Source organism: Hippopotamus amphibius, chromosome 7 (genome assembly GCF_030028045.1).
Source record: "Hippopotamus amphibius kiboko isolate mHipAmp2 chromosome 7, mHipAmp2.hap2, whole genome shotgun sequence".
Classification (NCBI taxonomy): Eukaryota; Metazoa; Chordata; class Mammalia; order Artiodactyla; family Hippopotamidae; genus Hippopotamus; species Hippopotamus amphibius.
The window spans coordinates 75,870,222-75,893,595 of record NC_080192.1 but is presented as its reverse complement, the minus strand read 5'-3'; the positions used below and the strand labels follow the sequence as shown (position 1 = coordinate 75,893,595).

Below are 23,374 nucleotides of genomic sequence, written 5' to 3'. Positions count from 1 at the left end.
TTGAAAAAGAGTATAGATGGTGTCGAATACCAGGAGCCCATGCGGTCAACCAGTGAGCCAGTGACATGGAGCCCTGGGGACTCCAACAGTATTTTCCCCTCTGGGTCCCAAGTTTTAATTCATATACATTTTTATTACAATGAAAGTATTCTTGTAAGCCTCCTCAAATATTTTGCTGAATGAAGTGGGAGTATAAATCAAGCAATGATTGTTGGAACTTTCAGTGTGCCTAATATGGTGTTTTAACTCCCCCAATTTATTAGATACCATTTTACAGATAAGGAAACTGAGGCCAGAATAGTTGAATAATTTGCCTAGCATCATATAGCTAATAAAGGCAGGGCTGGGATTTAAGCCCTAATTCACCTGAGTCCCTTTTAACTCTGCTTCCAATAGTAGTTTACCAATCTGGGTAGAGAACAAAGTAAGAAGAAGGTGAGGAGTCCCAACTGTTTATAGTTCTTGTCATGTATCGATTTAGCGCAACAGTCTACAAACTCCAGCAGGTATCATAATCACCCAGTGCCTTGTTAAAACACAGATTGCAGGACTTCAACCAAGAGTTTCTGATTCCATATGTCTGGGATGTGGTCTGCCAATCTGTATGTCTGACAAGTTCCCAGGTGATGCTGATGCTGCTGGTCTGGGGATGACACCTTGACAAACACTGGTTTAGCTGGTTTTCCCTGATTCTGCCAGCGAAACAGCCTGCCTCCACCTACCAAATGACCAGGTCTCTAATTCTCCAAAGGGGATTATGGAGGTCTGTTGCTAATTGGAACTTCACAAGGGTCCTTGGTGATAGTTCCTTCAATTTCCTTCCTCCTTCCCTCCCTTCCTTTTTTTTCTTTTTTTTTTGGCTGCACCGAGCAGCTCACGAAATTTTAGTTTCCGGACCAGGGGTTGAACCCAGGTCACCAGCAGTCAAAGCACGGAGTCCTAACCACTGGACTGCCAGGGATTTCCCAGTTCCTTCAGTTTTAACGTAGTTGTCTCCTTCCCAAGGCATATGGCTGTTGGGGGGAGAGGGGATGACGGGGTGATGGCGGTTCAACTCCAGGTACTCTCCAACACAGTTTACCAAGCTGTCCAGAAAGTTCTTTTATTATTATTCTCCCAGCAGCCTCATTGCCCTTTCCTGGGAACAAACTTCCATCATCATCTCTCTGGCTCCCAATGTCCATCAGGCACAGGGGAGGTTCATATATGGGGGGCCCTAAATGCTTACCCAGCTATTGGGGTGGGGAGCTTAAAGAACAAGAATACAAGGTTATATACACACAATTAGATGCAGGGCCTTGGAAGAAAGCTGTGCAAGAGAGGGGCCCTAAAGCTTAAGCTTCATTAGCTTCACGGGAAATCAGTCTCTGATCAAACAGGTCTGTATATTTCTAAGCTCCAATTATAGACATACGCTTAGTTCCCATGGGGCTCTTGAGCCTCAGGCTAATCAGAGGACATGGCTGATTCCTGTGTAAGAGAACCTGAGCATCTCATGGTTGAAGAGGCTTGTCTGCCCTGAACCTAGTAATGGGCAAAGGGATACTTATTCCTTGTGCTGCACATTGAAGGTAAGTTTTGAGCCAGCTTAGGCACTCAGTTACTTATCCTTGGGCTTGATTTCTTCAGTGAGTTAAAAGCCTTCCAGATACAAATATGGAAACACCAACTAGAGATAATACTAATTATTCCTATTTAATTACATCGAGAACAAAATTCAATTAAATTGACTCTAATATTCAGAAAAGTAAAATAGCTTTTCAAACATCAGGGTAAGGCTATTAAAACATAAAGTGCTTGGTTGACAAAGAAGACTACTGCACTGGGTAGCACTTTGAGTTTCTTTTGTAAGTCTTCCTGAAATTTTATTTTCCCATGTAGTCTGTTCCAAGACATATTAAGGGTGGACTTGGCCTTCATACAACCATTCACTCAACAAATCCTGCTAAGCTTAGGCAAAGGACTCTGTAGTTAGGGGAAGTTACTAAGAGAGTTACTAAATTAGGAGCTGGGGAAGTTACTAATTGATTAAAGAGGGCGTTTGTAGAGAACAGCCACGCCCACCAAGAACCTTGACCTAAGATGAAAATGGCATCTAAGAGACATGAGGTGGCTTCTAGAAGGAGACTTTTAAAAGAGACGGATGGCATTTGTGTTGGGCCTTGAAGGAAATATGCGTATAAAATGTCTCAAGAAAAAAAAAAAAAAAAGTCTCAATTATTTCAAGACGGAGAAAGCCAGCATAGATACTGGATGCTTTTCTGAAGAACAATCTGCCTTCTGCCTCCAGTCGCTGCTGCATTACACAGACACACACACACGCACCCCAACGGGCTTTCCCGCAGCAACGTGGGCACAATTCAAGGGCAGGAGGATTTCATTTAGCGATCCTGGTTGCTGTGTCTTGAAGGATACAGGTCCGCGTCCCCAAGATAGGGCCACCAGGAACAGAATCAGGCCCGGGGTATTCTCGAAGCGGCTGAGAGGCGGAGGTGCGGCCAGGAGGAGTCACTGGAATGGATTTTCCGCGCTGGGCCTCGAGGTCCGGATGCTCACTCAGTCCTCTGGAAGGCTCTCGCATTGCAGTACCGGGGATGCAGGGGCTTGCCCCCTTGTCACGGCAGCAGCCCAGCCTCCCCCAGAGCCCCAGAGCCCCAGAGCCCCGCCCCGGCCCCGGCCCCGCCCCCGCACCAGGGCGGCTGCGCGGCCAGGCCTCCCGGTCCCCACGTGACCGCCGTCACTGCCTCCGCGAAGCGGGAACCGCCATCACAAGTCCTGGCGGCTGGGCCTTGGCCTGCCTCATTCCTCCTCCCTCCCGGCGGGCCAGCGGTGACGGGTTGGGGTTGTGCTGCCCGCGTCCCGCCTGGCCTCTGAAGCCGTTGGCCTCCAAGAGCGGGACGAGGAGTTCCGACCCACGAACTCCAGAGCGGACAGACGGACCGGAGGGTCGCCCAGGTGACGGCACGGCGGGGGCGGTGCCCAGGGCCGCGCCCCGCCCCTCGCAGGCCAGCGCCCGGAGCCCGCGGCCCGTGCCCGTTTCCAGTATGGCCGCCCGCCGTGCTTGACCCGCGGCCTCTCCGCTTCGACTCCCCGTAGGCGATGCCGAGGCCGAGGCCGTGACTGACACTCTCGCTCACACGCACGCACGGACCCAGACCCACGCCCGGAGCCCGAGCCCTGGGCGCGGAACCGCTCTTGCGCTCGGCGCCGCGGCCAGAGCCCGGACCACGGCTCTCGCGCCGCCGCCGCCTAGCCGAGAAGGACCGCGCCGGACCTCGAGCGCGGCGGCCCCCGGCCGGCAGGGATGGGGAAGCGGGCCGGAGGAGGAGCAGCAGGAGCCGCCACCGCCTCCACGTCCGCCGGGGCCGGGCTGGAGCCCGCGGCCGGCCGCGGCGGGGGCCCGCGGAGCGCGGCCGCCGGTCTCCTGGGAGCGCTGCACCTGGTGATGACCCTCGTCGTGGCGGCGGCGCGGGCCGAGAAGGAAGGTGGGTGGCAGCCGCCCGGCATCTCCCGGGCCCGGCCCCGCGGCTGTCACCGCGCTCTCGCGGAGGCAGCTGCCAGGCTGAGACCGCGGAGGAAGGGCCGCGGCTCGGGACTCGGTCCGGCGCGAAGTTGCTCGGTCGAGTCCCGTCCCGAGCCGGGAACTCGCGGTTCGGATGCCAACTCGCGGCGTTGGCCCCACGGAGTTGCTCTTGTTCCCCGTGATTCCTTCCCCTCGTCTTCCCTCTTGTCTCCCGTCACTGCCATTTCAAAACTTCCTGAGTTCTTGTATATTCTTGCCATTTGGCCCCACCAGGTAGGAGGGGCATATTTTTAGACTTGATTACTGTTAACAGGCAAATTTTAGGGCACTTTTTTGGGTTGCGGTTTTAATAACGGCGTGCGAACAGAGCTCACTTTAAAATGTAAAAATAGCGAGACTGGTGGAAAGGTTTCAAGACAGCTTAGCAAAATGTTACTTTGGATTTGTTCAAACATTTCGCGGGGAGGAATTTTGTTTCTTCAGCTTCCCTTTCCAGTATCGCTTTGTAGTATTGATGATTGTTTAGCTAACAGTTCTCTTTCTAATATAATTCTGCTTCACCGTCTGTTAAGCTATTGAAAGTCTGTTTATACATTTTACATGTTTTAAGAGATACATAATTGGGTGTCATTGTCTTTAATGTGAAAGACTTTAAAAACCAGTGCCAAGTTTCTCGTTTGCAAACCTCTATCTGTAATTTACAGTTAAGGGCTGACACTTATTTTTAAAACTCTCGTTAGTATTGTATGACTGTAAAACCGGTGCTTTTACAGGGTTGAAAGTTATTTTGTAACCTGGAAGACCAGGTCTGTAATTTTTTCGGCACTACCTGTTTTTCAGCCTGGGGAAATGAGTGGCCACAGAGCCTTCATGAAGAAATCACTAAAAGTGAATGGTTTTTAAGAAGCTAAGCAAAACTTGTCAGTTTAGCTTCTGTTTCACACTAAACTGCCACTGCTAAGAAAATAATTTCTTGCCACAGTGACTTTAGGGTTGATGTTCTACTTTACGACTAAAGTCACTTGCTTTTTATTGTTACTGAAGGCAACAGCAAAGCAAACCAAATTAATGTTAAAGTGCAGTGTGCTTCAGTTTACTGGGTTTTTTTTTCTGTTCAAAACAGTACATTCTCTCAGTTAACTCTCTAAGCAACCTTGGTTTGGGTTAACACAGGTGGAAGTCATTCAAAGAACTGCCGTCTGTAGAAAGGATTAATTGACAGAGGGAGGATTATTTCCTGAATAAAATATTGCTGCTTTAGGAGTAGTCAGGCCTGGGGTTGTCAGTTCATCTTTGGTTACAGATCTGCATTGGTTGGTCTTTCTTGTGTGGTCATGGTACCCAGCACAGCCTGGCATGTAGTTGGTGTCCAGTAAACCTGAAATAGTGCAATAAGTTAATGTCTCTGTGAGTTTAAAGTAGTCCTTGGCAGGTGTTATGTCCTGGTTTTTCTCTACCTTTGCTTACCTTGCACAGTGCCAGGCACATAGTAGGCATTTAACATTTGTTTGAGTGAGTGATTGTATTCATGGGTCATTAGTACAGGGATATAAAATGAAAATGATCCAGTCAAGTAAAACATTAAGTTTGTATTGTCATTCTGCTGCTTATTTTTCCAACAGCCATTTTATATGCTAATTCTCAGTGTATAGTTAAGTAAACAAATCCCTTGTTTGAGAAATGTCAGCCTAGGTTATATTTGCTAATTTCCCTTTTGTATGGTTTGTAAGTTTTAGGACATCTCTCTAATGCCCATAAATGTAAGGGTCAGGGGAGAAGAATACCTGCCAGGGTGTACAAGGATGATAAGAAGATATGGTTGAATCAGCCATAGGTCCTGGCAGAATCAGACACCTTTTGTGGCCCATGTTGTTTCTGGATGAGCAATTTGAATGAAGAAATTAGCTATTCAAGATATTGATGGTAATTATACTAATATAGAGCATAAGACTCTGCCCATCATAAATGGATCCGGTTCTAAGTGCTTTCAGCCTCCTTGCTGATCAAATCCTAGTAGTTTTTGTTTGAGTAAGTAGGAGAAGTGAGATTGATTTTCTTACGTGAATGTGATACCACAAGTTTGGCATCATTCACCCCCAAAGGGTGCTGTTGAGGTTTATTTTTTTTCCCAGCAAATCTGGGCAGATTTCTGAAGGTAGCTGAGTTCATTTTGTCCCTTTACTCCTGAGGATTTTGTGTGTTTGTTTTGGTAGTAGGAACTAGCTTAATTTTTCAAAGTTAGGACTGACCTGCAATTTTAATGATGGTTCTCTGGGTATTTTGTGTATTAGTATATTTCTATTGCAGCAGAATTTCACTAGAAAATCTTCAAAGCAAAATAAAACACATTTTCTTCCGAATAAAAGCAGCAGAAATAGCTAGATTTCCTCATGCAGTTTTTCATGTTTGCACTAGATGTAGTTAATTTTAAGTCAGAAGCGTGAGCCGTTCTTTGTCTTAACATCCTATATGTCTTAACACTCCTATCTCCTAGCATCTGTCTTCACTGATCAATGGGGTTGTGTTTCTCTAGTCCATAGAAAAGAGACCTTTGAGGATGTTTTGACTATGCTCTACAGTCTGCAGGGACTTTGAAAGAGTTGCCAGAGGTAGAAGTTACTGTAATTACTAAAACTAACTTGCTTATTCTGGATTGGTGTCAAGATTTCTCTTGAAGCTAAGATCTAGAGATTGAGAAGAGTGAAAATAGGGGTGTGTGTATGTAATGAAAATATGTGTGTATATGTTAAACATAAAACTTTTAAAGGTTTTTCTTTTAATGTCCATTTTTAAAGCCTTTATTGAATTTGTTACAATATTGCTTCTGTCTTATGTTTTGGTTTTTGGCAGCCAGGCATGTGGGATCTTAGCTCCCTGACCAGGGTTTGAACCTGTACCCCCTGCATTGCAAGGCAAGGTCTTAACCACGGGACTGCCAGGGAAGTCCCAAACATATAACTTTTAGTAGTATTTTTATATGTAAATCAACCTATTCATTATACCAGCAAATAAGAGCTTTTAAAAAAGCATCATGTATCATGTATAATATAGTTTCATTGTGAAATGTGTTTTTGGAGGGCATGGTTGTCTTTTAATGTATTATAGATAAAGAGCTACATTTTATGTATCTAGTAAATATAAAAATTGGATACATTTTCAGGAATGTGATTGTTTTAGTCTGTGACAGTTTATATTTCAGTGTCATGTATTGTCATTAATTGGTGATTTATGGCAGGGCGAAGCTGGACAGTCTTTCTTAGAACTTTTAAATTTGTCTACCAGATACTTTAGTTTCATGAACAAATTTTTGTTTTAAGCTGTGTTTGTGACAGAGGTGCAGAAGGAGGGTACAAAAGTGCTCTCTCTCTGAAGCATATGAACAAAGTGCTTAGGAATAAAGGCCAGAAGAAAAGAGAGAAAAACCTAATTTGACTAGGTTTTTCATCTAAGATGATAGACTTGATCAGGAGTGGTATGTACTTCTAATCAGATTGTTACTTCATAATCTAAAACTGTTTTTTAAGAGTGATTTTCTTAAGTGAAATGTTTTAATCCTGGCTTGGGGGTAGGATGGTTACTTTTTAATTTAGGGCCTAGTAAGTAGAATATTCATTCATAGTGCTTCACTAATGAACTTTTGTTGCTTGCTTTTACTAAAAGCTGTTTACTACTGCCGGGCTCATTGGAATCCTCTAGGTGGAAAAAGTGTGTTCTCTCTTTCTCTTACTAAGGACTGTTTTCCTCCTCTTTGTAATCCTTGCAGCCATCCCCCTAGACACCTGCCAAAAAATCAGCTTTTGGGAGTAGGTGTGAAATCATCTAATTTGTTATCATCCAGAATAGTAATAAGCCAAACAACTCTTGGGGGAAAATGAAATCATTGCTAGGTGTTTGATATTTTAGAAAGTCTCCTTCATCTGCATGTAGCTTGAGCTTTCTGATTGGCCTTGTCAGACTGAGAGGCCTTTTTTCTCGGGCTGAATTTTTCCTTATCTGTTGTAAGGAGCATCAGGCACTGTTGATAGCTGCTTCTTGGAACTGTTCTTCCTTCGTTTCCGTGACTTTGTACTTGGTTATCATCCTGCCCTGTTGTCAGTCACGGCTCTGCAGCTGCCCGTTGGCTGTCTTCCTTCTCATGCATGTTTGGCCACCAGCACACACTGCACGTGTCCAGAGCAGAATTCTCTGGCGCCACCTCTGGTTTCCCAGTTCTTATTAATGCCGTGATTATCCTCTGTCACATTGGTCTTGTTTTTGACTGTTTACCAAGTGGCATCAGGGTCTGTTAACTTTCTTGGGCAGCTCTCCTACAGCCTCTGGCCTCCTGCCTGGGGCACTGCCCTAGGCCCTCACCTCCCAACTCTTTCCACTTCTGTTCAGTCCAGCAGTCCCCTCTCTGTGTTTGCATTGTCTTTGTTACTCAGCTGTCATTCATTTCTGCGCTTAATCATGTACTGCCTTGTTTAGCTACTTAAGTTCTTTTATCGGTGTCATTCTTCACCCAGACCGGAATTTCTGTAGGGCAGAACCTCTGTCAACATCTGCAGTATGTATTGATATGTAGCAGGCATTCAGTTTTAAATGGAGGTTTGCCTAGAATGACCTTATCCTCCCCTTCTCATATCTGAGACCTGGATTGAAAGTCCAGAATACAGGTAAAGCTGTGAACTTGGGTGCAGGTATCATTAGCAATTCTGCTGTAGTAAGACATAGAGTGACACCACTTTTTTCTTCCCTACATGTTGCTTTCCCTTGTAACTAAAATGAGTAATATATACTTATCTAAACCATCACTTTTGTTACTTTTGGATTTTAATATTTCAAATTCTCATAAAACCCCAATTTATAAATCATGAAACACACACAGAGAAATTAAGGAATATTCCCAAGCTAGCAGAGCTGATAGGTAGCTGAGCCAGGATTCACTTGCAAGCCATCTCTCCCTAGAGTCAAGCTATTTAAACCTGAATGAGTACTTAAGATAGTAGATTTTGTCCTATACCAACTGGATAAAGAACAGCCCTGCCAGTTCATGCAAAACCAATGTGTTAAGTATTTAAGTAAGCTGCACTTTTTTTTTTTAACAGCCATAAACATCTATACCACTGTCTATCAACTTCTTAGCCATTAAAATGATCACAGGTCGTCTGGATCATGCACATTCTTAAAAGGAAACCAAGGAAACTCATGAATGGGTAATCCATTCATGTATTTGGTATTGGTATTTGGTGTTGGAAGCCACTGACTCGACTCTTTGCTCTTGATAATTTAGGTACCTGGTATATTGCTTAGGTTAAAATTATGTTGCATTCTGTGACTTCACAGACTCCTTAGTTCTAGATTGGTGTGACAAGTTAGTCTAGACGTGGAATAGTCTCAGAAGCTGGCCCTGTATTCAGAGGAAATGGAGATATCCGAAGCTTGTAGTGGCATCAGCTTTTGACAGTGGTGAAATCTCTTTCAGACTTCTGTTAGAAGTCTGGAGCTCCAGAAGTTCATTTCTGATGCTTTGTTCATTCTTGTGAAGGTGTTTTTGGATTAGGTGGTCATTATCATCTGTAGTAGATCAGTTTTTCTCTCATTCCTTTGTGATTGCTTTAGAAAGATTTTTAGAAAGAGATAACTGTTTGCTTAATTCATTTTGTTGAATATATAGCACTTAGGGCAAAGGTTTGAAAAATGTCTAAGGTCTAAGAAGATCCTTGACATGGTCTGTCATGATAGAGCATCAGAACCACTTGATTTATTTCTGTATATAATTGTGGCTTAAAAAAACTCATAAAGTTTATCATCTTACCCTTTTTTTATTTTTATTTTTTTTTTTACCACGAGGCACGCGAGATCCTAGTTCCCCAACCAGGGATCAAACGCGTGCTCCCTGCATTGGAAGCTCAGGGTCTTAACGACTGGACAGCCAAGGCAGTCTCTGCAGTCTTAACCTCTTTTAAGTGTATAATTCAGTAATGTCAACTATATTCACTTTGTTAGGCAATGGGTCCCCAGAAGTTTTTCATCTTGCAGAATTGATACTCTGTACCCATTGACCAGCAACGCCGCATTTCTCTCTCCCACCCAGCCCCTGGAAGCCACCATTCTACTTTCTGTTTTTTATGAATTTAGCTACTTTAGATACCTTATATGAGTGGAATCACGCTAGATTTATCTTTTTGTGACTGGCTTAGTCCACTTAGCATATTGTCCTCAAGGTTCATCATGTCGTAGCATGTGACAAGATAAATTTCCTTTTTAAGGCTGAATAACCTATTGTGTGTATATGTATATAATTTTATGTATATTACATATAAAATATGTATAAAATTATATGTGTATAATTTTTCAATTTTGTTTATCCATTTATCCATCAATGAACATTTGGGTTGCTTCCACTTCTTGGCTATGGTGAATAATACTGCTGTGAACATGGGTGGGCAAATGTCTCTTTGAGATCCTGCTTTTAATTCTTTTAGGTATATACCCAGAAGTGGGATTGCTAGATCATATGGTAGTTCTGTTTTTAATTTGTTGAGCAACTGCCATACTGTTTTCCATTGCAGCTGCACTATTTTACAGTTCCACCAACAGTGCACAAAGATTTAGTTTCTTCACATCCTCACCAACACTTGTTCATTCATTCGTTTCCTTCCTTCCTTCCTTCCTTCCTTTCTCTCTCTCTCTCTCTCTCTCTCTCTCTCTCTCTCTCTCTCTCTCTCTTTCTTTCTTTCTTTAATAGTGGTCATCCTAATATGTATGAGGTGATATCTCTTTGTGGTTTTGATTTTCATTTCTGTAATAATTAGTGATATTGAGCTTTTTTTCCATATGCTTGTTGGTCATTTGTGTATCTTTTTTGGATACAAATATTTATTCAGATCCTTTGCCCATTTTTTAATTGGGTTATTTTTGTTGAGTTGTAGTTCTTTATATATTCTGGATATTAACCCCTTATCAGATAGATGATATGCAAATATTTTCTTCTATTTTGTAGGTTGCCTTTTAGGATTGTATTCTTTGATGCACAGAAGTTTTTAAGTCTGATGTCACATTTGTCTATTTTTGCTTTTGTTGCCTGTGCCTTTAATATCAAATCCAAGAAAACATTGCCAAATCCAATGTCATGAAGCTTTTCTCTATAGTACTTTCTTCTAGGAGTTTTACAGTTTGGACTCTTATATTTTGATATTCATTACGAGTTAATTTTTGTATATGATGTAAGATAAGGGTCCCAATTCATTCTTTTGCACATGGATGTGCAGTTTTCCCAGCACCATATGTTGAAGAGACTGTCCTTTCCCCATTCAGTGGTCTTGGAACCCTTGTATGATGGTCATGTGACCATGTACGTAAGAGTTTATTTCTGGGCTCTCTATTCCATTGGTCTGTTTATCTCTCTTTATGCTAGTACCACACTGTTTGGATCACTGTAGCTTTGTTATTTGTTTTGAAGTCAGGAGGTGTGAGACTTCAACTTTGGTTCTTCTCTTTTAATATTGGCTGTTCGGCTTCCCTTGAGATTCCATATGGATTTTAGGATGAATTTTTCTATTTATGCAAAAATGCTATTGTGGTTTTGATAAGTTTTGCATTGAACCTATAGGTTGCTTTGGGTAATGTTGATATCGTAACAATATTACATCTTGCAATCTATGAACATGGGATGGCTCTCCACTTATTTGTGTCCTATTCACTTTCTTTCAGCAGTTTTGTAGTTTTCAGTGTACAAGTCTTTCAGCTCCTTGGTTATTAGATTTATTCCTAGATGTTTTATTCTTTTTGATGCTGTTGTAAATCAAACCTTCATCATATAACAGTTGTGAACTAGTTTTTGATAAAAGAACCATACTCTGCTTTTGAAACAAAAAATTCTGCATACTTAAGATATTTCCTTCGATTACTTGCCTATAAAATGAAATGTATTTTGAGCCCTCTTAAGTTCTAACAATTTGTGACTATTTTCTTAATCAATTATGATTATAAAATATGACAGTCTAACTTTGGTTCTTAAGAACTAATTTTTCTCCTATGTAGTTATAGTACACATTTGAATCAAAGCATGCACTAATAAAAACTCATCTCAGCAGTAAATTTGAGAAATAGCCTAAGCCAACTCTACTCGTACAAATTAATTAGCAGTTTGCATTCATGGTATGGTGCAGGCCCTGCTTAGATTTTCTTTGGTGGGGAATGAGTGAATTGGAAGCAGAAGATTTTCCTAGGGAATTGTTTCTGATACAAAGATGCTATATAAAACTTAACTTTATTTATAAAGAGCTTTGAAATAAGGTTCACGTTTGTCATTCTAAAGTTTAACTTGGCATCTAAGCAATATCTGAGAGAGGGCAGTGTGCTTTTCTAGCTGGATCACTTTTAAAAAATGCTTCCGTGAATTTGTGGAATGGGCTTATGTGAAGTATTGCTTCTTGATTTGCAAATGGAGAATGGAGTAGTGGTTAGCACTGTCAAGAGGTAATGTCTCTTTTCGAGGCTAGTGCAGCAGTAGTTATGTTTCACAGGTAAGGGAATTATTTCATATTTAGAAGTTTACCTCACCGTCCTGAGGGCTTCTCTTGGGTTATGGCTGGACTTGAACATAGGTTACTAAGAATAGTGTTGACAAGAGAGGAAAGTAAGAAGGGAGCAGGCTGGCAATTAGATCTAATTTTATTAGAATCCTAGAGGTTCTTGTAAATAGAAAATAATTTCTGAATACTGTCGGTTTCTTACTAGCTGCATCTGGGTTTATTTATACTTGTATAGGATCTTGAGCTTCTGGAGGTTAAGGGCTGGGTCATATTCTTCCTGGACCTAGCATTTTAAGGAGTTCAACACATTGAGTTCTGTCTTGGTAGGAGAAGCAATAAACCATAAAGATGGTTCATAAAGATGAACCAGAATGGAGAAGAAGTATTTATGAGATGATAATATTTATGCAAGTTTCATTTTGTACCATTTCAGGAATATATTATGTAAGCACTTATTGCCTGTAATTGGTAACGCCTAGAATGACTTGATGGTGATTGCTGTTTATCAGGTTCTTTCTTTGTGTCCAGCACTGTGCTGGTTGCTTTGCATGCCTTGTAATCCTCACATTCATGCTGTGTGGGGCCACAGTCCTTCTCCCTTCTTCTCCTAAATCTGTTTGTTCTTGGCTACAATTCCTCTGTGGCTGTCAGTACTGCTGAGGGGTGCTTGTTTGTGAAAGTATAATATAGGATTTTAAGCTCCAGTAAGATGAGACAGTGTAATATATAATAATTCTTCTTGTGCATACAACTTAGAGGCCAGTTTGGGGAAACTTTTTAATTTCACAGAAAAAAATTCATGTTGGTTGTAGAAATGAAACGTAAAATATGGATGAGTAAATTGAGAAAAATTTCTGTGATCTGTCAAGTAGAAAGAACCAACATCAGTTATCATCTCTCTTCTTTCTTCTGCCTTTTTCTCCCTGTTCCCTATTTTAAAAAAAACAGTTATTGCCAAATTGGCTTTGAAGAAAACTATCAATTCATATATTTCAGCAATACTGTGTGAAGGTGCCCGCTATCCCGTATTGGCTGTTACTCTTGTTTTACGTCCTTGCCCACCTGGCAATAAAAGATATCCCTTTGTTTAATTGATATTTAAAAATTGCTAGTGTTTCTTAACTATGTTTTCACACCAGGTTGAGTGATGCAGTTAGGTGTAAGATGTATCTCAAGTTCAGAGAGAGGAGGGATAGAGCTCCTGTCTCTCCTCTGGGACACTAAGATCACAGAACCTCAAGAAATTCTGGATGACCCAAGGCAGTATTCTAGTTATAGACCTAAGTTAAAGTGTGTGTCAGCCAGGAAGGAATTCTGGGAAGCACCATTCCGCTGTGCATGGCAAGGAGGTGGGGTAGGAAGAACATACCAAACTCACCCTGTGAGTTATCTTAAGTTAATGAGAGAGAAGTCCACAAGAGGTAGGAAGTTAAGTAGAAATAGTGATTCAGAGTGTGGCTCTGGGCTCTGGCCATCTCCTGCCTTCTGGCTGTGTGACTGTGGTAGGTAAGTAGCATTAACCACTGTTTGTCTCAGGTTCACTATCCATAGAGTAGGGGTAATAATAGCACTTCTTTCATGGAGTTATTGCAGACATTTACCCTTAGCACAGTGCCCAGCACATTAAAAAGAATTTGCTGGTAAGACTGAACACTTTTACACATTTGCTGGCCATTTATATTCCTTTTGTGTTGTTTGGTCACATCTTTCCGTTGGTGTTTGAATTTTTCTTTTTGACTTAAATGAACACTTAATTAAGGATTTCATATGTTTCCAAGTTTCCATTTGCATTTTTAAGTTTTAATTTTCTGTTTTTTATTATTACTTAAAAATGTATAATGGGCTTCCTAAGTGGCGCAGTGGTTAAAGAGTCCGCCTGCCAATGCAGGGGACACGGGTTTGAGCCCTGCTCCAGGAAGATCCCACATGCCCCGGAGCAACTAAGCCCGTGTGCCATGGCTGTTGAGCCTGCGCTTTAGAGCCCGTAAGCCACAACTGTTGAGCCCATGTGCTGCAACTACTGAAGCCCATGCACCTAGAGCCTGTGCTCTGCAACAAGAGAAGCCACGGCAATGAGGAGCCCGTGCACCACAACGAAGAGTAGCCCCCACTCAACGCAACTAAAAGAAAGCCCAGGCACAGCAAAAAAGACCCAACACAGCCAATAAAATAAATAAATAAATAAATAAATTTATTAAAAGAAAATGTATTGACCACACTGTCACTCTTTTCCTTTATGGTTTCTGCTTTTATTGTTATGCCTAAAAAGCCCTGTGCATAAAGTTTATACATTCACCAGTATTATATCTTCATGCTTCTACTTTCAAATACAGATCTCTAATTCTTCAGAGTCTATTGGTATCAGGGAATCTATTTTTCTCAAATGATTAGTTGCCTTAACACCACTTATTGAATTATACACAATATTTCCTTTTCATGCAAATTATATTAAATACTTGGATCAGTTTCTTGATTTTCTGTTTTTTTTTTCTTCACAGATATATTTGTATATTTCTGTTTTAAATTTAAGTGCTACATCTTTATCCATTAGCTAGCGTGACAGGTAGTCCCCTCCTCCTAAGTTACTATTCTTCCCAAAACATTTTTTGTCTATCTTGTTTTTATTCCCTATGAACTCTAAAATTGTTTTTGCAAAAAATTGTTTCCATTTGATTTTTGATTAGAATTGTGTCAAAATGTTAGACAAATTTGGAACTTGTTGACATCTTTATGTTTTTTATTTCTTTTCCTTTCACATGTATATATATACACACAAATACAGGTGTTATGTTACACTTTATGAAATTGCAACTTTGTAGATATAAAATGATTGAATAACAACTTATTTGATCTAATATTAAATATACATTACTATGTTTGTATGTATTAATGCATTGGTTAGAGTTTTAGAAAAGTGTTAAATAAGAGTGGTGAAAAAAGTAGACATCCTTATGTTTTTGCACTGTGAGGTATGATTGGGGTAATTGGTTGAAATTAGATATTCTTGATAATAATTAGGAAACTTCTTGTATTTTTAAGAGTTTCAGAGTTCAGATAGTTGTTATGCTTTGTCAGATGAAATTATCTTATGCTCTTTTGCGCTGAGCTATTGCTCTTGGCTGTTTGAATCATACCAGCCACCTTAACGCTGGTTTCACTGAACTCTCGTGGTGAATTAACTCATGTCCCTATTTCCCCTAGAAAATCTGTCTGTTGATGCACACTGGACTTGGGCTGCTAGCAGCTAACAGGCCACTCTTTCACACTTAGGCACTTTTGCTCCCTCTCGTTGATGTGTATATTTTTACATATTGTGCATGTTTGCTTTTGTATTTTTACAAAATGCTTTTAAAAGTTTTTTGAAATATTTCAAACATTGCAAAAAGCCTTCAATAGTAATAGCAACAACACCACCAAAATAGTTTTAAGAATAAACTTAACAAGAAATGTGCAGAACCTGAGGAAAACTTTAAAACATTCTTGAAGGCATGAAAGTAGATTTGAATAGTAGAAAGACATTCCTTGTACTTGGATGGGAGAATTCAACGTCACAAAGATTTCAGTTCTCCCTAAGTCAACGTTAACACAAATGTGATTAAAAATTACCAAGAGAACTTCTTATAAAGTTAGGAAAGTTGCGTTAAAATTCATAAACATGTAGAAATGCTGGAAAATGCTGAAAAAGAAAAGTTATGAGGTGTCACTAGCACAAGCAGTTAATAGAACATACTCTTAAGCCATTCTGTAATTGGAAGAAGTAAGGTATTTGTATATAGACACAGAAGTGGAATAGAATAGAAATTCCATGAGTAGACCCAAGGACATGTGGTTTATGCTTAATACCTGCTTTCCTTCTGGGAGTCTGGAATGTGCTAGGCAGAGGGTACCTCCGTGACCAGCCCCCAGTTAAAACCTTGAACCCTTTCCTAGTGCTGCTGTAGCAAGTTACTGTAACTTCAGTGGCTTAAAACAATGCGGATTTATTCTCTTATAGTTCCGAAGGGTGGTATTCTAAAATCAGGGTGTTGGCAGGTCTGTGTTCCTTCTGTAGGCTTTGGGGAGAATCCGTTTCCTCGCCCTGTGGCCTTCTAGAGGCCTCTTGCATAACATGGCTCATGCCCCCTTCCTCACATCACCCCATTGTCTTGCTTCATTACAGCTTCCTCCTTTCATCATCACCTTGCCGTCTGTCCCTCTGGTTTCCTACCTCCCTCCTAGAAAGGCCACCGTTTTATACTGGACCCATCTGGATAGTCTAAGGTTTAGACTATCAAGATACCTAAACCCCCATCTCAGAATACTTAATGTAATCACATCTACAAAATCTTTTGGGCCATTTAAGGTAACATTCACTGATTCCAGGGATTAGGATGTGGACATCTTGGGGAGCTGTTATTCAGTCTACCACAGACATTGAGTCTGTGCTTAAGCTTCTCTGGTAGATAAGACACCAAAAGCACAAACAAAGAAAAAATAGATAAATTAGACACCATCACGATGAAAAAAAGTTTTGTCTTAAGGAACATCACTTCATTATCTTCCGGTAAATTTTGCACCGTTTCTACTCCAGGTATAGTCTGTGAACCAGTGCTAGTCCCCAAGCTGTTTATAATTGATCTACAGCAAGACAAGTTAAGAAATTGAGGGCAAAGTTTTGGCTATTAATAGCAAACTGACAGTAGTTTTATGTCTAATGAATAAATTTAAAAAATAAGAGTGAAAAATAAATGAATGAAAAAAATTTGTGCTTCAAAGGACATTATCAAAACGGTGAAAAGACACCCGAAAGAATGGGAGAAAACTTTTGCAAAGCACATGTCTGGTAAGGGACGTGTACGTAGACTATATAAGGAACTCAATATAAAAAGACAATGCAATAAAAAAATGGATGAGGAATCTGAATAGGCATTTCTCCAAAGAAGATATACACAGTAAGGACATGAAAAGATGCTCAGTATCATTAGCCATCTGAGAAATAGAGATCAAAAGCAAAATTAGGTGGCGCTTCACACCCACTAGTGTAGTTGTAATGAAAAAGACATAGTAAGTGTTGGTGAGGATGTGGAGAACTTGAAATGTCATGTTGCTATTGGGAATATAAGATGGTGCAACTGCTTTGGGAAAAAGTCTGCACTTCCTCAAGATGTTAAATATATAGTTACTATATGATCCAGCAATTCTACTGGATATATACCCAAAAGAAATGAAAATAAAAACTTGTGTGCAGGAATGTTCACAGAAGTATTTTATTGATTGATTGATTGGCTGTGTTGGGTCTTCGTTGCTGCGCATGGGCTTTCTCTAGTTGCGGCCAACTGGGGCTACTCTTTGTTGTGGGGCACGGGTTTCTCATTGTGGTGGCTTCTCTTGTTGCTGAGCACGGGCTCTAGGTACGTGGGCTTCAGTAATTGTAGCGCACAAGCTTAGTTGCTGCACGAGCTTAGTTGTTCCACGGCATGTGGGATCCTCCTGGACCAGGAATCGAACCTGGGTCCCCTGCATTGGCAGGCGAACTCCCAACCACTGTGCCACCAGGGAAGTCCCAGGAGTATTTTTTATGATAAAAAGTGGAAACAACTAAAAAGTCCCATCATCTGATGAATGAATAAGTAAAATGGAACATTATTGAGCCATAAAAGGAAGTAAAGCACTGATGCATGCTACAAACAGATGAATCTTGAAAACATTACACTGAGTGAACAGAGTCAATCACAAAAGGCCGTGTGTGACCACAAAAAAACATTTACATGAAATGTCCAGAATAGGCGAATCTATAGAGACACAAAGTAGATTAGTGGTTGCCTAGGGTTGGAGGAGAGAGGAATGGGGACTGACCACTAATAGATATATTTCTTTTTGGGGTGATGAAAATTATCTGGAATCAGATAGTGGTGGTGATCGCACAATCTGTGAATATATTATAAACTATGCATTGTGTATTTTAAATGAGCATGTGAATATTTTTAAAGTTTATTTAAAAATAGAAAATACTCTTTTTGTCTAAGAGAGAAAAAACTAAGATACCATCTTTCACTTATCTGATTGGCAGAAGTTTAAAAGCTTGGTAACATCTCTGGGTGAGGCTGTGGGAAAGCATGCATTCTCACAGCTTGCTGGTGGGAATGCAAAAAAGGTACAGCTTTTAATGGAAAGAAATTTGGCACAATATCTGACACAACTATGTACATGTTTGTAGTTTTGACTTAGCAATCTCAGTCCTAGGAATTGAGCCTCAAGATATCCTTCTGACATACAAATACACACATGGTTATTCATAGCATGATTATTTGTAATTGAAAATACTGGAAACTGCCTAAACGTCCATATGTGGTTGAATAATTATATCCACAAAGTGTATTATTATGCACTTATAAAAAAAATGAGGGAGAGCAATTACCTAAATACATTATAAAATGAAAGCAGCAAGGTACAAAAGAGACAGGGAGGGCGGGAAGAGGGAAGGGAGTGTGTGTAGCCTGGTATCCTAACAAATTTTTTTTTTACTGATTTTTTTTGAAGTGTGTAATCCTATGAATTTTAGTACATGTATAGATTTGTGTGACCACCACCACACTCAGGATGTAGAACAGTTGTATTAATCCCCCAAACTCTCTCATGCATGGCTGTTGTAGTAACACTCCCTGTTCACACTTCTCATTCCTGATAACCAGTGATCTGTTCTCCATCGTTATAGTTTTCTTTTTTTGAGAATGTCATATAAATGAAATCATATAGTTTTGGGACTGGTTTCTTTTACTCACCTCTGTGCCTTTGAGATTCATCCAATTCCTTGTAAGAATCAATAGTTTATTCCCTTTAATTGCTGAGTAGTATTCCAGTTTATGAATGTACCGTAATTTGTTATCCATACATATGTTGAAAATGTGGGTTGTTTGTAGTTTGGAGCTATTACAAATAAAGCTTCTATGAACATTCTTGTTAAAGTCCTTGTATGCACATATATTTCATCTTAGGTAAAACCTAGGAGTGGATTGTCTGCATCACATGGTAGGTGTATGTTTAACTTTAAGAAACAACCAATCTGTTTTCCAAAGTGGTTATACCATTTTATATCTCCACTAGCATTGTATGAGAGTTCCAGTCCCTCCACTTCCTTGTCAACCTTTTGGTATAGTCAGTTTTTTAAATTTTAGCCATTTTAACAAATGTACAGTATAGCTTGTAATTTTAGTTCAGATTTCCCTGGTGAATAATGATGGTGAGCATCTTTTCATGTGCTTGTTTGCTATGCATATATCCTCTTTGGTAAAGAGGCTTTTCTAATCTTTTGCCCATGTTTTATTGCATTATTCATTTCCTAATTGAGATTTGAGAGTTCCTTATATATTCTGGCTGAAAGTTCTCTGGAGATAATATGTTTGCAAAGATTTCCTCCAAGTTGATAGCTTGTATTTTCATTCTTTTAACAGTCTTTTGAAGAACAGAAGTTTTTAATTGATTAAGCTCAGTTGATCAAGTTGTTCTTTTATAGATCATGTTCTTGGTATTGTATCTAATTCTTTGCCTAACTCAAGGTATCAAAGATTTCCTCCTAGACAATCTCTTCAGCAAGTGGTATTGGGAAGGTTAGACAGCCGTATGTAAATCAGTGAAGTTAGAACACACCCTCACACTGTATACAAAAATAAACTAAAAATGGCTTAAAGACTTAAGTATAAGACATGACACCATAAACCTGCTACAAGAGGACATAGACAAAATGTTTTCTGACATATATCCTACCAGTGTTTTCTTAGGTAAGTCTCCCAATGCAATAGAAGTAAAATTAAAAATAGACAGATGGGACCTAATCAAACTCATAAGCTTTTGCACAGCAAAGAAAACCATAAATAAAACAAAAAGACAACCTATAGACTAAGAGAAAATATTTGCAAACATGCAGCTGACAAGGGCTTAATTACCAAAATATACAGACAGCCCATACAACTCAATAACAACAACAACAAAAACACAACTCCATCAAAAAATGGGCAGAAGACCTAAATAGACATTTCTCCAAAGAAGACATACAGATGGCCAACAGGCACATGGAAAGATGCTCAACATTGCCAATTATTAGACATGCAAGTCAAAATTATAATGAGGGACTACTTCACACCAGTCAGAATGGCCACCATTAAAAAGTCTGTAGACTTGTTTTGTTACTTGTAGGTAGCAAATGCTGGAGAGGATGTGGAGAAAAGGGAACCCTCTTAACACTGTTGATGGGGATGTACAGTGGCTGATTGGTACAGCCACTGTGGAAAACAGTATAGAGATTCCTCAAAAAACTAAAAATAGAGTTCCCATATGATCCAGCAATCCCACTCCTGGGCATATATCTGGAGAAAACTAATTCGAAAAGATCTGTGCACCCCAATATTCATAGCATTACTATTTACAGTAGCCAAGACATGGAAACAACCTAAATGTCCATCAACAGATTGAATGAATAATAAAGACGGGGGAGAGTGTGAATATCTCTGCAATGTTTTGTAGTTTTCAGTGTAAAGATCTTAAATATCTTTGGTCAGATTTATTTCCAAGCATTTCATATTTTTTTATACCATTCTAAATGGTATTTTTAATTCTGTTTCTGGTTTTCATCACTAGCATATAGAAATAAGTTGATTTTCATGTATTGATCTTGTATTCTCTAATCTTCATAAATAGACTTATTAGTTCTAATAGGTTTTCTGTAGATTCCATTGTAACTTTCTACACAGATAATTGTCTTCCTCTTTTCCAACCTGGATACTTTTAATCTTTCTTGCCTAATTGCACTGGCTGTAACCTCCAGTACAATGTTTAATAGAAGTAGTTAAGAGTGAACATCCCTGATAGGTGGTTTGATGAGGGTTTTTTAACGGAAATGGATGTTGCATTTATCAAATGCTTTTTATGTGGCTGTTGAGATTTTTTTTTTTTTAAGATTGTTAATATGGTGAATCACTAACCTTGAGTTTCTTAAGTAGACCATGATGTATTATCCTTGTAATGTATTACTGGATTTTTTTGACTAAAACTTTGTTTAGAATTTTTATGTCTGTAGTCATGAGGGATAGTATTCTGTTTTCTTGTAATGTCTTTGCTTTTGGTATTAGAGAAACACTGGCCTCGTAGAAATAGTTGAGGTAGCATTTCCTTATTAGTTTTTTGAAAGAGTCAGCTTGGAATTGGTATTATTTTCCCCATAATATGTGGTTACCAATCAAAGAATTACCATTAAGACCATCTGGGCATGGAATTTCTTTGTGGGGTTTTTTGGGTTTTGTCAACTTTTAAGATACAGGGCTGTTTAGGTTCTCTCTCTTTTTCTGTTTAGGTTATTTCTCTTACTTCATTTAAGTCATTAGATTTATTGAAAAAGTTGTATGTAATGTTCTCCTATTATCTCTTGAATATTTGTAGAATCTGTAGTGGTGACACTTCTCATTCCTGATATTTATAACTTGTGTCTTTTCTTTCTTTTTTTTAAAATTAATTGATTTTATTTATTTATTGGCTGTGTTGGGTTTCTGTTGCTGTGCACAGGCTTTCTCTAGTTGTGGCAAGCAGGGGCTACCCTTGATTGTGGTGCACGGGCTTCTCAGTGCAGTGGCTTTTCTTGTGGAGCACGGGCTGTAGGCATGCAGGCTTCAGTAGTTGTGGCCCACTGGCTTAATTGCTCCGCAGCATGTAGGATCTTCCCGGACCAGGGCTCCAACCCGTGTCCCCTGCATTGGCAGGTGGATTCTTAACTACTGTGCCACCAGGGAAGTCCCTATAACTTGTATCTTTTCTAAATTTTCTTGATCTGTCTGGCTAAAGGCTTATCAATTTTCATATTCTTTTTGAAAACAGATTTCAGGTTTTTTTTCTCCCTATAAATCTCTGTCTCTGTCTCTATTTCTGCTAAGATTTTTTATTATCTCCTTTTTTCTGCTTACTTCATTACTTCTAGTTTTTGAAGGTGGAAACTGAGATCTTTGATTTTGAGGCCTTTGGGGATTTACCAGGGATCTTTTTGTTATTGAGTTTTAACGATACATTGTTATGATTTTTCTTTAACTGTCAATGATTTTTTAAAAAGATTTTCCAGAGATTTGCATATATGTGTGTGTGCTTATACATTTGTATACATTTATTTGTATATGTTTTTATATATTTACATTTAGTCTGTGTAATTACTTGTAGCTACCATTTCTATGATTTTCATTCTTTTATATATTTCCACCTGGCATCATTTTCTTCTTGAAAGATTTACCTTAGCATTTATTGAAGTGTGTATCTGCTAATAATTTATTTTATCTTTTATATGTCTGAAAATCTTTATTTTGCTTTTATTTTCAAAATATATTTTTGCCGTGTGTAGAATTATAGATTGCTATGTTTATTTCTTTTAGTACTTTAGAGTTACCTTCACTTTCTTCTCTCTTTATTTTCCCATGAGATATTTGATGTCATCTTATCTTTGTTCCTCTGTATGTAATGTATCTCTTTTTGTCACTTGTTTTGAGCAGTTTGATTTGATGTCTCTTGGTATAGTTGTTTTTTTTCATGTGTCATGTTTGTTAAATTTTTTTAATTAATTAATTTATTTATTGGCTGCATTGGGTCTTTGTTGCTGCGCCTGGGCTTTCTCTAGTTGCGGCAAGCGGGGGCTACTCTTCATTGTGGTGCGCAGGCTTCTCATTGTGGTGGTGTCTCTTGTTGCGGGCTCTAAGTGTGTGGGCTTCAGTAGTTGTGGCTCATGAGCTCGAGTGCAGGTGCAGTAGTTGTGGCACACGGGCTCAGTTGCTCCGCGGCATGTGGGATCTTCCTGGCCCAGGGATCGAACCGGTGTCCCCTGCATTAGGAGATGGATTCTTAACCACTGCATCACCAGGAAAGTCCCTGTTGAATTTCTTGATCTATGGATTTATAGTTTTCATTAAGTTTGGGAAGAATTCAGCTATTATTTCTTTGAATGTTTTTCCTATCCTCGTCTCCTCAATTTGGGGACTCCAAGCATTCGAGTGTTAGGCAGCTTGATGTTGTTCCCACAGCTCACTGTACTACTTACTTTTTGCATTTTTCCTTGTGTTTCATTTTGGTTGTAATTGCTAATGCCTTCAAGTTCATCACTTTTCTTTTGCAGTGTCTACTCTGCCATTAATCCCAGCCAGTGTATTTTTCATCTCATATATTGTATCAATAGTTGTCATCTCTGTGTGACTTCAGTCTTTTTTATATCTTTTACTTCTCTACTTATTAACTTTCTGAACTTACGGAAAAACATTTATAATACTTTTCAATGTGTCTTATCAGCTGTTCTAACATTTGTGCGAGTTCTAGGTTGGTTTCAGTTGAT

General features: G+C 39.6%; 1 protein-coding gene across 2 annotated transcripts in view; it reads left to right on the top strand.

The window, feature by feature from the left end:
• The first annotated feature begins 2,773 nt into the window (after positions 1 to 2,773).
• TMEM131 (transmembrane protein 131) overlaps positions 2,774 to 23,374 on the top strand; it is a 209,466-nt gene continuing 188,865 nt past the window's right edge. Inside the window, exon 1 of one of the 2 annotated variants that reach the window (XM_057740822.1) lies at positions 2,774 to 3,485. In XM_057740822.1, coding sequence (XP_057596805.1) covers positions 3,305 to 3,485 — 181 coding nt within the window. In that variant the 5' untranslated portion in view covers positions 2,774 to 3,304. The remainder of the gene's footprint in view (positions 3,486 to 23,374) is intronic. The other variant, XM_057740823.1, reaches the window with a different exon arrangement.